The sequence below is a fragment of the Lynx canadensis genome, chromosome B4 (genome assembly GCF_007474595.2).
Source record: "Lynx canadensis isolate LIC74 chromosome B4, mLynCan4.pri.v2, whole genome shotgun sequence".
Classification (NCBI taxonomy): domain Eukaryota; kingdom Metazoa; phylum Chordata; class Mammalia; order Carnivora; family Felidae; genus Lynx; species Lynx canadensis.
This window is the reverse complement of record NC_044309.1, coordinates 100846706-100863922: the sequence shown is the minus strand read 5'-3', so window position 1 is coordinate 100863922 and position 17217 is coordinate 100846706. Positions and strand designations below refer to the sequence as shown.

General features: G+C 36.4%; 1 protein-coding gene across 2 annotated transcripts in view; it reads right to left on the bottom strand.

Moving 5' to 3' along the window:
* NAV3 (neuron navigator 3) overlaps positions 1-17217 on the bottom strand; it is a 596222-nt gene that overhangs the window by 191140 nt on the left and 387865 nt on the right. For both annotated transcript variants that reach the window (XM_030323286.1, XM_030323287.1), the window contains exons 7-8: positions 13955-14094; positions 2684-3710 (exon numbers count right to left, since the gene is read on the bottom strand). In XM_030323286.1, coding sequence (XP_030179146.1) covers positions 2684-3710; positions 13955-14094 — 1167 coding nt within the window. The remainder of the gene's footprint in view (positions 1-2683; positions 3711-13954; positions 14095-17217) is intronic.

The following is a 17217-nucleotide window of genomic DNA, read 5'->3' as shown; positions in this document are numbered from 1 at the left end:
TCTGATTTGAAATCTCTGATTCTTCATCTTTGTGAAATGGAGATAACATTTTTCCTCATTTGTTGATGATAAAGTTTAAATGAGAAAATGAACATAAATCTTGTGAAATACAGACTTGTACTAAGTACTCAAGAACATTATAAAATAGTCAGTTATGCCTGTTATCAAGTAATTGGCAATCCAGAAAAGTCTGTCAGGCATTTTGCAGGAAGAATTCTTACATGGGGTTGGAACAACAGAGTCAAAAGTAAATCAAGGGTTACCTAATCCAAACAACATGATTCTGTAATATAAATATCTTTCACTGACAGTTAAAAAGCTTAAATATTGATTGATCTACCTTGAGGGGATTTACATTATCATTTACAAAATTATTCTGAATTTATAAGAGACTTCCAGCAACTATTGCCTCATACGCAGACTATGACGTGTAATTTTCTAATCAGACGGTTTTATTTTCAACTACCTTATATTATTCATAATAATACCACTAATTGGTGATGTTTATAAGCCATTTACTCTGAATCTGGATCTGTGCTAAAATCTTTACATGAGGTTGCCTTATTTCATCTTTAAAACACCCTGAGTGGACATTCTTACCCACCATACTTCACAGGATTATACACTGAAATTTGGGGAAGACTGTTCACTATGTGGCGGGAACTATCCTAAGCCTTGTATAAATATCAACTCATTTCATCTTCAAAATAGCCTTAGGAGGCAGCTTCTCTTATTATCAGCCCCATTTTACAGATTAAGAAATCAAGGCTCGGAGTCTTTAAATACATTACCCAATGTCACATGGCTAACAAAGGACATTGTCAAGATTTCAACCCAGCCAACTTGGCTCCTGGGGTCATCTACTCACCAACACAAGATGTTGTTTCTGAACAGTGGTAGAACAGGCAGAATTCACAGCCCATAGTCTTAGCTACTTGGCTGTATTATCTCAGTTTTATCATCTCCATCTTAAAAGGGGCAAACAGAAACTAAGAGGTAGGAGAATGTGGCAAGGTCACCCAACTGATCCATACTTAAACCCCCAGGCTGTGCTGCTTCCTCTTTTTAATAGTGAGAGTTGCATTTTTCAAATGGAAACGACCAAATTTGTGTCCACTGGACACTTTATGATAAACAAACAAAAAATCCCCAAAAAAGCCTGTTGCCACTTCTAAAAACATGCTTGCTAACCTGGCAGGCACAATCTTTCTGCTTAGATTTACGCTTTCCTGTGAAATTCATTTGTGGTGATTTGAGATGACTGATGCTTCTACAGAATACATTTGAGATGCACATGTGTGCTGAGTGTGACATACTTAACACTTGATAATTTTTCTCACATATGTGAAATGTGGATTATGATTTTGACATCTTCAATTCTCATTTGTCACACAGGGACTCTGGAGTTAGAGCTGAGTCCCATCTGATCCAAATACAAAGGTTTTAAATGAATTACTGCTCCTAAAGGCAGAAAAGCAGACTTGAAAAAGAAGCTGAGATATAGTAATTTTAAATTTGCTTCGCTGAGTATATAAAGCACCAGAAAAGCACTCAGGTTTTTCACTGAAGGAAAACAAACCCTCATAATTACTTTCTTTACATAAAAAAAAACCCATACATTTAATAAATTTAATACATTATTAAGCTATATAATATTGACCCTGACTTAATTATAGCAGGTACTGCCTCCTATTCAGAAAACGTCTTTCCTGTTATTGAACTGCCAACTTGCCAAAAGGGCAGACGTTATCCCTCCCTAAGCATCTCCTGGCAGAAAAGACCATGAATAAAAATGGAGGCAAAGCAGTGACTGACATATTTCTAATTGATTAAGACAACCCACACAATAGGCAAAACATGCCATTTTTATAACTGTATAGAATAAATATTTTAAGATATAGCACATGTTGGCATATTTTGATACACATAAGTACAATGCAAGAACAAATTAATAAAGCACAAATATAACAATTATATAGATCATTATGTGTGCCTAGAAACTAACGCTTAGCCAGAGAAAAGTAATATAAATTGTATGCTGGGAAACCAATACGTTATAAACAATATTCAACAAACACTTACAATGTTCCAGAATATATAGCAAACATAGGAATTTTCCCTATTACTCTTCTCCGCGCTTTAAGGTAGATACTATTATTCCTATTTGACAATTGAAGAAAATGAGACGAAGAGTCGTAAAGTCACAAAGCTGGTGCGGGCCAGAGCAGGACATTAAAGCCACGTGTGTCTGACTCTACAGTCTGCCCCTTTAGGCATTTGGGTGTACTTGCTCCCAAGGGTGAAAAGAAAACTATCTGTAAACGTTATAAAACTGAGAATTGTTTTAAAAGACCGATAATAAAAATGGTAATAGACACAGGGAAAAGTCATGGCATCTGGGTTTCATTTCACCTTTGAGAACAAGTAAGTTAACTTCCTAAAGCCTCAAGTTCTTGAAAAGAGGAGACAAGAGGGCAGAAGAAGGGAAGAGGAAGCGGAATAGGACTAGAGAATACGGGTTACGTTTTTCTTAAAAGATGAAATTCGAGGCCTTTATCTTCAGGATGAAACATTGTTCCAAAGTGACCACCGCAAAACACAATGCTAGTAACCGTGTTTCTTACACTGTGAGCATGAAGGCCTGCAGGAGATGACAGCTGTGGACCAACAGGGGCCACCTTACCTGTAAATGAATGGAGCCACCGTGGCAGTGTTGGGGTGGCTGTGTTGCTGCTGCTGAGGCAGGTGGACGGCACCGTTCCCCGCAGTCTGCCCACTGCCTTGTGCCCCTAGCACGGCACAGGAACCGGCATGAGAAGCTTGGCCGGCTTCCCTTCCTTCCAAAGGAGCAGGGCAATTGGATGTGCTTGCTTTTTCAGTGGTAACGGGCTTAGGTAAGGACTGGGAAGGGCTTCCCTTGGTAGTCCTGAATTTTTCTGACTCTTTGCTCACTGCACTGCCAGATGAAATGGTTTGCTTTGCTGTTGGCACCTTCGAGCCCGGTTTGGGAATGCCGCTGGAAGAGGGGATTAAGCTTTCTTTCTTGGCTGCTGTCGTCTTGCTACCCTTTGGGATCAAGCTTGCGATTTTAGAGGTCTTTTTTGGAGCCGTCTCTGTCACCTGATCCTTCTCGTCCTTGACTGGTTTTTCAGTGCAAACTTTATTTTTGTCCCTGTTCTTTTCCTCTTTTTCCTTTGGCTGTAGCAAAGACTTTTTATTGCTGAGGTTTTTGCTTCCAGCTTTTGGAGGAGCTAATTTAGGTGACACTTTGGGGCTGCTGTTGGTTGAGCCACCGCTATTCAGACCACTGCTAAAACCTTCCATTTCACCAGATTCAGAAAAGGCATCGTCATCCTTCCCGCCATCACTGGGTCCTGAACTGGGAGACTGTGGGGGCCGTAAAGCAGTCCGGGCATTGACCAGCTTGAATTTTTCAAGCATGGATTTCTGTCCCGAGGGAGCTGTTTTGGCCCCTTCTGACCCAGGCGGCTTCAGTCTGTCTGCAGAGGGTGTGGGAGAGGTGGCTGGGCTTGGCTGCTTCACGGTCAGCATGGTGGAGGTGGCGCTGTGCTTGACATTCATGGACTTGCTGCGCCAGGGTTTGCTGGCACTTGGGGAAGGGATGGCGGAGGCAGGCGGCTGCCCAGCAGTGCCAGGGGGCTGTGTGTTTCCATTTACACCTGAAGACGGTTGAGGTCCTTTGGAGGAATCTGGACGTGAAGAAAAAAATGATCAAGAAAAGGCTGATGACTTTTGATCGTTTATTTCACACCACAGAGTACTGCTAACGACAGACACAGGAAAGGATCTCTCCTGTAAGCAGAAAAGAGACATGCTATGGGGCATCGATCACTCTTGTGCTATGGTTGTCTTTGTACCACGTATCACACATTCAGGATCTGAGAGCCACTGGTTTTAGAAAACAATTATTTTCCCTTCTAAAATTTTCCTAACCCAAAGGAACTTCGCTAGTCATACACATCCAAAGAGAAAACACTATCCTTTCCTTAAGCAGTTCTTTGTATTTCTCCCAATTATTGCTGTAGTTCATAGCAGTAAATTGATATTCCATATAGTTTTATAAAATACGTTGTATGATAAGTGTTGAGAAATCACTTTAACCTATAGGAGACTAGCTTTTTGTCAGCTGATTAAATGTGCTTATGAATCATGATTTAGCTCTCAGTATTGTTTGTTTTAATCTGAATTAAAAAAAAAGCAGGAAATCTATGCTTATATGGGTCAGATAATGTACTGTTACATATATAGACACACACATTATATATAACATATATAAATATACATCATATGTAACATAAAATATATGTTATATATTACATATATTACACATCACACATATTACATATAATTTTAATATATACTTAGATATATTACATACAATATATATTACATAAAACATATGTTATATATGCAACATAAATTTCATATATACTATATAATCCTTATAACAACCCCATAAGGTATGTATTGATATTATTCCTGTTTCACAAATAAAAAACTCATAACTTGTTCAAAGTCACTCATCCTGGATTTGAACACAATTCAGAGCTGGTGCCCTTAACTAACATACCTCCTGAAGTGATGTGAACAAACTCTAAAGACTACTAAAAAAATCAAGCTATTTTCGGGGGGGGGGTGGCTATGAAAAAAAAAGTACTTTATAATGCATGTGTTTACTCACTTTACTTACTTTCCACTCAGAAATCTGATTATGATATGAACTGTTATATGACTGTTTTAACACTGATTAATGCCTGATAAAAAGTCTCATTTTTAAGGATGAAAAACTAAATCAAAAAAGATATTTTATAACAGGGCATAGAATAGAAAGAACTGAGCTTGGAGTTTAAAGACCTCAGTATAAATGTTATTTAATATTGAGGAACAGTATAATTCTGGTCAAGTCATTTACTCTAAATTTCATCTACCATAAATGACTCCTTCTTTCATCTTTTTTTTTTTGAGACATGAAATGATCAATGATTAAATTAGATATTTATGTAACAGAGGCATCATTTAGCACTGTTAACACACTAGACATTGACAAATAAATGCAGAGCTGTTTTTGATGAAATGTCCAAAGGAAATATTTTATAAATAATATCCTTTTCCTAATATTCAAGAATTAGAGCCCATTCAATTTCATCAAATATTTACAACTATAAAACTACAATACTTTTATTTTAAATGTGTTCTTCAAAATGCAGGGAAAATAATGTGTAATCAAGCCCATTTGTACCAAAAACTACTTTTAACCATTTTTCAGAAAAGGAAACTAATATAAAAAAGAGAAAGTAATTAGAGACACAAAAATAGGTTAAATTATTAGTTAAGTATTTGTGTGAGTTAAGCTTTTTAAAAATAAGTGTGCCTAGGGGCGCCTGGGTGGCGCAGTCGGTTAAGCGTCCGACTTCAGCCAGGTCACGATCTCGCGGTCCGTGAGTTCGAGCCCCGCGTCGGGCTCTGGGCTGATGGCTCAGAGCCTGGAGCCTGTTTCCGATTCTGTGTCTCCCTCTCTCTGCCCCTCCCCCGTTCATGCTCTGTCTCTCTCTGTCCCAAAAATAAATAAACGTTGAAAAAAAAAATAAAAAAAAATAAGTGTGCCTAAAATGATAATAGATTTGTGAAATTTATATTAACAAGAATAGACAAATGCATTTTATAGTTAATATTCACTTTTTATTCCAAATTTTCATTTAAATTAAAGTTAACATACAGTGTAATATTAGTTTCAGATGTAAGATGTAGTGATTCATCACTTATACAAAACACCCGCTGCTCATCACAAGTGCCCTCTTTAATATTTCTTTTAAAAATTGGTATACCAACATTAATTCTAACTCTCATTACCTTTCTACATTTCCATATTTCAACTGGCAAAAGTTACTGTAAGATTGTACATGTATACTTTATGTTAAAATGTAAGAGTCTACTGAAAAGTCAAAATGCTTACATGGCATATTTAAATTGTACAGCCTATGATGATAAATTGATGTTTTTCAATATTCAGGTAATATCTGTAATTGTGTCCATTTCTAGAATATCTGTAGAAATCCATTAGGTTTGTATATAAACACTAAGGTATTCTGAAAAACAGTAGGGGTATCGACTAATTCAGGACAAACAAATCTAACAAGCTTCAAAATAACCAGTCTCAAATACATTCACTCTCTGTTAATGGATTTCAATCTTTTACTTCAATCTCTTTTAAGTACAGGTAGTTCCAAATTTATTTCGCTCACATGTTAAGATCCCTTTCAGAGACTGACAACATGTCACCAAAATTTGAATCTACCTGCAGGTAGAAATGCCTACCAAATATTTCTTCAGAATAATTTCTATTTAGTGGTCAGGTCTCAACTTTGACCTCACTTCCTCTGGAAAAAAACCAGAACAAAACAAAACAAAACAAAAGAAAACACAAAAACATTATCCCCACCCCCATTTCTGATCATCCTAGCATCAAGTCTGGGTCGGGTGGCTCCTTTACATTTTTCCATAGCTTATTATTTCCTCCCTTATGACCATTATTACTTGAGTGTAATTGCCTGTTTCCTATACTGCACTTTGCGTTCCATTAAAGCAAAGACCAAGTCTGTTATTATGCATAGAATGTCTAACACCCTAAGTGTTTCCCATAGAGGTTCTCAAACTTTAATGGGCACCGAAGTTATCTGGGGATCCTATTGAGCACACAACACACTGTGATTCCGCAGATCTGCTATGGGCCCTGAGATTCTGCATTTCTAATAAGCTCCAGATGCTCCTGCTGCTGCTGCTGCGTCACAAACCATGTTTTGAGTAACAAAGGTTGAACAGACTCGGAAATCCTGGCAGTTGCTGACATTATCAGTTTTCAAGAATTTTTCTTATGCCAGTACCCAATTTGGTTGAATTTGTCACATGTTCCATAGATGTGCAGTATTAATATTCTTTGCCTTCTGAACTTTCAGAGTTCGGCCAGTTCGATATTTGTGGGATGCTTGGCAATGTGTGGCTAGGGATATGGCAAACAAAAGAAGCCCGTCAGGTTCTCCTGACGGCCATACATATAGTGTGTATCCTCTTTGTATTTGCAACTCAATTAAGAAGTTGGGAGACTCCTGTCCCTGCGTGCCTGGGAGTTTTGGTGGGAATGAGAAGAAAAGGTAGGAAAGAATCCACCAGGATGTTTAAGTGTTCTGCCATTAGCTAGATAGACTGCTATAGCAGTTCAAGTACAGAAGAGGAATTTCAACATCACCACTCTCAAAAATGAGACAGGAGGGACTCCAAATTATGACATCCACATCCAAACCATGGTCACCATCACAGCAACAGCTGTAAAACTGTTCTCAGATGAGTACACACATATAAGACACTTGTCTAAGCTCCACTCTAAATCTGTCCCCAGCCTCTCTCTATAGAGCAGCAGTGAGGTGCTTTGGGTCTCATTAAGAGGGCAAATCATAGGTTGCTGTGCATCAGGAAGGCACTGGAATAATAAGAGTCTCCCCAGATTCCTCACAATAAAGGTTGCACAACAGCAGCCACTGAAATGGGAGGGTCTGTAGCTCCGAGGGCGCCACGAATTCTAGTCCTGTGCAATTTCCATGTTCAATATTAAATAGCCTGGTCTCACGGATATATTTCTGAGTGTTGATAACTCAGCTTCTGACTATGAACGGGTTGTTATCTGGGTATGAGGAAAGGAACAGCTACCCAATGCACATATTTAAGGGCATTCTTGCAATGGATCTGTCTTGAATCTACAGGACCTATGTCTACAGCTCTGGCTTCTTGTCTCTAACCTCTAAAGAGACATTTGCTCCCACTTGCTCTCCTTTCTCTCCTCCCCTTCCTCCGCCTCCACCTCCACCATCATCAACCCCACTACAACCAAATACTATTATTTATCAACTGTTTACTTTTTCCAAGTACTCTGATACTTGCTATCACGTTTAAAGCTCTTCATATGTAGGATCTCACTTACACCCATAATAACCTGTAATATACTTATGATTTCTCGTGTTATAAATGGGAAAACTGAAACTTAAAAGAGAAAGTAACTTGTTCCAATTCACACATATAGTAAAGCTCAGAAAAGAGAGAGGCAAAATTAGAGCTCAGGTTTTTCTGACTCCAAATTTTGGAGGCTCTTCACTCTCTCTTTCTTTTCCCATATGTTCGCTGCATGCCCAGAAATTCTGCTGGTGTGGCTCTCTAGAAAGCCACGTTTGCCACAATAGTGAAGCTAATTGGGTACCTCCTTGAAGCATGGTGTCTTTCTTTCTCAAGAAGCAGAATACAAATGGGGAGAACAGTATAGGAGACACTCTCTACTTGGTACATTATATACTAACTCCTTGGGCACTCGACTTGAACCACCCGGCTGAGTTGACATAAGAATAGTATTTAATTCATGCTCAGAAAACACGTACATTGACAGAGTTAATTTTTAGTCATCTCATCTTAAAAAAAAAAAATAACATTGATGACCTGGAAAAAAGTGCCAATCTAGCTCTAAAATTAATACATGTTGATAAGTGTGGCAGTCACACAGGCAAATGGCTAAGTTTAGATAAGACATTTCTCTGTGGAACTGCAGCTAGCTTTAGAGTTTAGCCCCATGTTGCCTGCTGTTACCCTGAGAGAGGTGACAGGGATGGTCCTCAACCTATTTACCTCTTCTTCCTCCCTGAAGAGTATGTTGCTTAGATGGAAGCAAACTGGCTTTCAACTTACAAAGTAACACCAAAATAACCAAAATGATGACAATAGCACCATTCGTTGGAAAGTATTCGCTGCATAGCAGACATTGTACTCCTTGATACACAGGATCCCTGCTAAATACTGGGCAACGTTAACATCACAGGTCATTGGGAAAGGAAGAAAATGATTTATCGATGTGACCCTGGCAATTAATTAATTTAGACTCGCATTTCACAATAACATATCAAAACACATTTGAACATTTTAAAAAGTAAAAAGAAAAAAATGCAGAATTCAAATCCAAATATGTCTTGTAACCAACTGGCCCCTTATTCACCTCACCACACTATCTTCCATAAACAGTTGCCTGTGCCACGCACAGGCAATCATCAATGCAATTGATGCATTGATTGCACAGGCAATGCAATCATCAACTTTATGATGACTTAACAGAAACATGGAATGGTATTACCGGAACCCTAGAGGTGCTATCCATTCTGCACATGCTCATATCGTACCACTTGCAATGTTACAGTGCCACTTTGTGGAGCATTGTGAAATTTAGGGAAATTTCTATTCGCCAGCCACTTTTTTTTAAGTATGCAATTTATGTACTGGCATGAATAACACGTGTACACCTCAATATGGGAGCATTTATACATAAGGAAACAACATATATTCTCAAGTCTATTGATTCACATCATCTAATACACATACTGAATTATGTTACCTCATGAAAAATCCCTAAGATTAACCTGCAATTTTCATTTAATATTATATTTTAGGCTTCTATAAGTATCAAGGAAATAAAGCAAAAAGTCATGGTGGAACACATAAATAAATCACTAGTAAAGCAATGTAATAAGTAAAAGATAATTGCATTATCTTGAAAAGAAAATACAACAGTTTAGTTCTTTAATGCTATAGTAATTCAGAGCATTTAAAAAAAAAAGGAAAAAGTACTTAAGAAACAGATAGTTTTTAGCAGTCAACATTCCATGACTGATGCAACATTCACATTAAGCTTTACAAAAGCTCATTACTTTTCAAAAGTTCATTTCCAATGCTGCCAAATTCTCCGTATCAGTCCTTTTAAAACTATGTTGAGTGTAAATGAAAGTGAACACGTCCACACCAGAAGACACTTCATTAGGATCCAGGAGAACAGAAAGGACATCTCCTTAGTAGATACACAGGTACAACGTAAGAATCACTTGGGAGAAACAATGAAAAGATGGCAAAATGCCCTCTGGTACTGTGGCATGTTTCTTAGCAACACAGAAAAACAATTCTCTGCTAACAAAGTGTCAAGCAGTAATTGTTTACAGATCATATTTCAGAAACTGAATTCCAAGTGAAGCTAGGGATATTTACGTTCCTAATAATATTAAACTGTGTCACCTTTTGCAGATTTAATACCCAGATTTTATACAACAAGAATGATTTCTTAAGATAGTTTGCTTCAAGCATATAGAGTGTGTATCTAAATGAACCAGGGCATCATCTTCACAAGATCACAAGACGGGTATTTATTTTTTTTTTACAGCATAGATCTGTGTGTAGTGTATGGGCAAAGTGCTGGGGTCGGAACGTATTATTCGATGTCCGTATCTGAATGGCAGGTCGCCAAGAGAAGAAATTTGGACTCTTGGAAGAAATGCTTCTCTACAAACAGAGCTATCTTCATTTTCCCACTTGGTCTGAAAAATTGTTCCCACTTTCAATTTCAACAGAGGGTGAAATGGCATTGCCCCCAGCTGTGACAACGTTTCTCTCCTGCCTTCTCTGCAAGCAAGCATCTATGGCCATGCTCACAGACATTTAATTCATTTGCTAAAATGGTGAAATGAGCACCCTCTTTTTTGAATTGTTTTATTATTAAAATTATGTTAGATATATCTTTGGAAGTTGGTGACTCTCTACTGATTTCCTTTCATTAGATAAGTCACACAGTTTGCAAGTAAGTTAGTTTTACAGTGCCATACATGTGAAAAGCTGTGCTTTCACAGTATGTTTTTTTAATAGAGAAATGAACCTGTTTTCACTGTCAATAAATCTTTATTATCTATTACAAATTCTAGAGATTCTTCAAGTGTTCATGTAACTCATCACCCAAGACTTATTAAAGAAAGTAGAAAGTATACTTCCTCTTAGAAGCATTTCAGGGAGCATGTTGTGGATAATGTGGATAATACCTCAAGTAAAATGTATTAATTTATTAAACTTAAATATTACAACTTAATAACTAAGAAAGGAAGAGCAATTAATTAGAATACTCAAGTTAGTATTTTCTGAATTCTGTCCTTATAACACTATAACCTTTGAAAAATCTTATTTAATGTTCCCCTTACTTGATCATATTTAGGATATGTATGCAAACTAGTCTGTGATAGAGATAAGCTTGTCAGCAGAAGGAATCTTACATTTTTATATAAATTACACTACCACTGTAAATATCCATGACAAAAGGGTAAATAAAACATTCTTACCCCAAAAATATACCACTCTAATAGTCTAAAGAGTAAAGTATAAATGGTTTCATTTGTGATGTTTGTTATTGTTTTGTTTGCTCTTATAACTTAAGATAATATTTTAGAAATATAAAATAGAATGACAATGATTAATTTTGAAACACCGGGGGATGCTTGGCTGGCTCAGTTGGTAGCGTGCATGATTTCTGATCTCAGTGTTGTGAGTTTGAGTCCCACCTTGGGTGTGATTAGTTGAAATAGACGAATGAATGAATGAATGAATGAATAAATAAATAAATAACTAAAATCTTTTAATAGAAACATTGATATTGGATGTATTCATTAAGTTGTAACTCCGTATTAATAGAAAATACTATGTAGCAATCATATGATGCAATTTATGTTTCAGTCATTTTTGACAGTTTTCAGACATCTAATGCCTATATTGGGCATATTATAATATTTGTGAAGGTGTGATCACACACCTTAATGCTTTAGAACTTTTAGTTAGTTGGAATCAAAAGTAATGAAAACTCTGATATTTTGCTGCAGTTATGGATCTGAGGAAATCTGCTTTACGTTGTCAAAAACTTCATAATGTATGTCATCTGTCTCCACCTTGTGGTGGTTGTAAATATTGCTACATCCTAGTTTTGCATTACTTCCTAGACATATGTAAGAGAGGTTGGTTGAATGGCTATGGAAAAATAGAAATGTTTGTCTACTTTTAGATTTTTACTTTTATACACTAGAAATACAGAAAATAATTTCACATGACTGAAAACTTCAGATACACCATGATATCAAAATGTTAGCTCATCCAAAGCATTTCTAAATTTCTTTGCCAATGTTATTAGTCATTTCTTGCAAAAATTTCAGATAATTATATAATCTCATAGTTAAATTGGATATATGAAGAGTTCATTCAACATATCTCTATGTCTAAACAAACTTTCCCTTAGAATTTCATAGCACATTCAGGCTCTGTATGACACTTTCTAGGAAAGTCACACAACAAAGAAAATTGTTGTCTCCCCTTTCCTCAGGAAAAGTGTAAATCTTCAGTAATATTTCTCAGGTTCCTGAATCAGAAGCTTTCTTCTATACTTTAAAGAAATTCCTAACTTACAATTATACATCATTTTCTTCCTTTGTTCCATTTGATACAAGAACAGAGGGCATTGCAGGGATCCAGGGACATTGCTTTGCCTTCAGGGATTTACGGTCTGTTTTAATTTTTTGTCTGTTTGTTTGTTTGTTTTTAAATATTTGTTTATTTTGAAAGAGAGCGGGGGGGGGGGGACATGCATGAGCAGGAAAGGGGGAGCGAGAGGGAGGGAGAGTGAGAATCCCAAGCAAGCTACTTGCTGTCAGGGCAGAATCCCCACTTGGGGCTCCATATCACGAATCATGAGACCATGACCTGAACCGAAATCAAGAGTCAGAAACTTACTGACTGAGCCACCCAGGAGCCTCTGTTCCAATTTTGTTTTAATGGCTGGGAAATCTTCACAAAAAATGTCCAATTGACAGATTATCTGTCAGTTCATGTGTAAGTTAGAGAAAGCTGTCTAATCAGATACTCTTATGAAACAATTTGATATGATCTAATCTGAGCGATAAAGTTCCTATCTGGCTGAGTTTGCCTGCTATTCTATTAACTAAGCATATTTTCCACTTATGGACTTCATGTTTTGCTGCATGGAAAGCTAAATACTGTAAAGAGAAGTTAAAATTGTATTGGTTTGCAAAAACTACCACAAAATCCACCCGAAGGCCTTAGTCCCTCACACAGTCACACTGCCTATAACAGTAGAGTTTCTTGATTCCCTCATGGTTTTGATATACATTGAACGTGCTCTCACTTGTGTCATGCTCCACAGTGCAATGTATCAAGCCAGCACCTAGTTAAATGCACACTGCACAATACAGAGAATTGTGTATCATCTAGTGAGAATATAATTTGTCTTTAACACAGACTTCCACTATGCCCCCTTTCTTCCTGATGATTTTGTGATTTGATATTTCCATTCTGCACTCTTCAAGAAAATAAAACAAACATGGATAATTCGTCTCTTTAGGGAAAACTAAGGTCACATTATTTCTGTGATAGATTAAATATCTATCCTAATTATGCCTCAATTTCTGTTGCCCAAAAGACTTATGGCATTTATGTTAACTGAAGCTAAATATTCAAATAAGTTTAATATAAATTTATCAATTTATAATAATTGTTCATAAAACATGAGAAGGCAAAAGAGGAGAAAATATTTTTGGGAGAAAGATTTTAGACTTGGGTATACAATTAACCACTTTAAATTGTTTGTAATGTGTCATTTATTTTTGAGGGAGAGAAAGGGACAGAGTATGAGCAGGGGAGGGACAGAGAGAGAGGGAGACACAGAACCTGAAGCAGGCTCCAGGCTCTGAGCTGTCAGCCCAGAGCCCGACGCAGGGCTCAAACCCACTCGAACTGCGAGATCATGACCTGAGCCCTTAAAGTCGGATGCTTAAGTGACCGCACCACCCAGGCACCTCTACAATTAAACACTTTAGAATGTATGAGTCTACTTCCTTAAAATGTTCTTTAGAATGAAAAGCCCTGAAGAAAGCTATAATTCAGGAGGGGGCAGTTTGAAAACATGAAACTGTGCTGGTAAGAACTCCATTCCAAAAGCCATTAACACTGCTCAAATATTGGACTTAGTATGTAATTTACAAGGCTAATACCTTAGCCTTATGCCATAATGATGTAACAGGCAAACACTTACCTTTTTCATTTCCATTTGCATAATTTGGAGGCTTGTTTTTGTCAATGCTGTTAAAGCTCTGACTTCTCCTATTTAAATTAGAGGCTCCCTGGGCTTTACTGCTGCTGCTTGCAGCTGGCACCCTAGAGGGACCTGGAAGCCTGAAATAGTATAAGAAAAATTACATCATTATTGTATATTGCAAAAAGATAGGGGTAGGAGGTTCTGAGCAGGGAAGCCTTAATGGGAAAGGCACAATATAGGATGTTCTAAAATCTATTTAGCAGAAAATTGGTGGCTTAAGTGATAAATAGCTAAACACAAGGATTAAGAATCTTCAGAAAAAATCTTGTCTCACTCTTCAATAAGTCTGTCCTCAAATGATATTAACAATGTAGAACAATTAGAAATAATGTGACCTTTAACTTAAAAAGTCATTCTTACCATACCCCTAATAATAATAATAATAATAATAATAATAGTAATAGTAATAAAACTTTGATTTAAAAGTACTATAACAATTACATGAAAAGCAAGGGAAATGACAACACAAATTTATTATGTTCTCAGGGTATTAATCACCTATTTGCAGTTATTATTAAGTTGTTCTTTTCAATGTATGGGGCATTTGTTTTTATCCTACATAGCTGTAGCCTAAGTCAACTTGATAATAAGAAAAATAAAGGTACTGAAAAAACTGCTAACAGCAAATGCTTATAGTATATCTAAGGTAGTAAACTACTCTTATTAAAACATGGTGCAGAGACAAGGTCATGAATTAATTTATATTTCATTGGTCTGCCTCAATTTTTTTTTTCTGTAACTGTTTTACCAAAAATAAGTACAAAGACTCTACTGGTTATCTTGCAAGTGTGGCCAACTGATCACAGAGGTGATATAACAAGAGAAGATGAAGGTCTCAGAACAAGAAAATCTCTATGAGCAGAATGATAATGTAAAATACGCCTACAGTGACAGTAACTTTAGCTATTCTTTGTGTATGGAAGACAGACCACAAGGAAATACAGACAGACTGTCTTAAAATTAGGGTAAGTTTCACATTAGGGTGTGATTTAGAGTTATTTTACATGGACTAACACTAAATACCAATGTGGATAATTTATTTCACTGCTAAAGTAGTTTCCACAATAAAATTTCAAGTATCAATTATTTCATGAATTGTGCCTAAAACATACAATCACTATATTTTATTTTATACTATTAACATATTGTATATATAATAAACAATCTGTATCAATTAAAACTAGTCATTAGGAACCAATGTTGGCATCCTAGGTCATATTTAAAAACATGATCTTAAAGGATGTCAGCATCTTTGCCAGCATTTGCTGCCATCGTGTGAATGTCACTGTGTACTTCTCTGACATTTTCTATTTTAAAAGAAAAAAATCCAGAACTTGAAAATGAAGCACTGAAATTTTTACTGTTCTCTCATACTATATTTTTAAAATGAAAGTATAAAATAAAAATAACTGTTATATTGATGCACAATATATCATGATTTCAAGATAAGTTGTTACTATATTCGTATTTTAACTCACCTTTATAATTGGTACATTATCTCCATAGATTATTAGGAAATCAAACTCTTAAATACTATAGGTACCTTTAAAAAATAGCGACAGGTATTGCAACATGGAATGAACATCAGGAAAACTCAAGTACCAGCTTAAAAACAGAAGTTCTGCTTTCTTGGAATACTTGGTAATTTCAAAATGTTGATTGCATTTTGGAGTTTAAATACATATGGCTAATAAATAGCTCCTTCGGCTGTTTTGCCAATTAGAAATTGCCTCACACATGAGATTGGAACCTTTTCGATGATTCCAGCATTAACTTTTGCTCAAATAGATCCACAGGGTATGTAAGGACACCACAATTAACTACAGACACCAAGAATTTTGAGTACCAGTGACTGCACTCTGCAGAAAGAACTCAATTAATTAATTTGGCCAAATGTCCCAATCATAATAAATCTGAGAACTACTCCTGCAGACACAGCTACAGACTTAGAAAGTTCATTCCAAACTCACATGTATAAACACATTTTGTCACAAAACTTGCCCTGCTTGCAATGAAACTTGACCTGTTTCTAGAAAGCAATTAAAATACATTTTAATCTTTACCGTGACCCATGAAGCCAAATGATCTTCAGTTCTCAGAAGAACAAATTAAAACAAATTAAAAAATCCATTTGCTCTTCTCATTACCCTAATGTGACAGGCAGCCAGAGCTCCAGATCATTCATCAAAGTAATAAAAAGAGAAATAAGAATGAAGCCAAAAAAAGACAAGAGAGAGAGATATTCTATTAAATCAAAGTACTGAAGTATATTTTATATGCATGAGCCTTAGAAGTGGTAATAAAAAATGCTTATTGTACATGGCAGGTCACTGTTCTTTGCACATCTGAATTCATATCATTTTTCTTACTTTGAATTAAATACCCTTTACATTTTTCTCTCCAGAATCGTTTAAATTACTATGGAAATGAACATAACTTAGAAAACCAGGGCAAGGGGAAAAGAACATACCTCAAGTCAAGGCATCAGAAGCAGTCCTTGTGGTCAAACAGTGCATAGTATGTATGATACATTATCAGAGCAGTGATTAGGAAGCCACCCCTGAGATACTCCTCCAGTGAGAGAAGTGGCACATATAATCACATAATAATCAGGGGTGCAAAACACATTTGCTGTGGCTCCACTCAGCTGCACCATTGTGCCTTTGGTAACTTAACAGTTTTAAAAACACATCACTTTCAGCATCAGTTATAAAGCAGTATTTTCCATAATGCAGTCATTTACTATAACAGACTGTCTTTAAAATATGTATGTCATAAAGAAGCAACAATTTAAACTATTATAGATAAAAGAACAGTCCAGGTTAACCTGGTGACCTGGTGCTAACCTACCCACAAATACCTGCCAATATTCCTCAATTCTGCTTCAAAACATGCAGTAATTAATGCATGCCCATTTCAAAAAGCAATCACATTCTTGTGTGACTTCCAGATTCTGTAACCTGGAAAGAATGGGGCCTTCAAAGTCATGTTTTCCTTGACTTTCTCTAAGCCTAGAAGCTAGACTTCAGCCCAGTTATAACACTATATGTAATAAAACCAAAACAGAAGAAGCCAAAACCCATTTAATGATCTAACACAGACATGCTCATCCCTGAGAATGTGTATGCAAATCCAGTTGGAGGAATTCATCCCTCTAAACTTTTCATCCAGAAGTATGTGATTTATGAAAAAAAATTTAG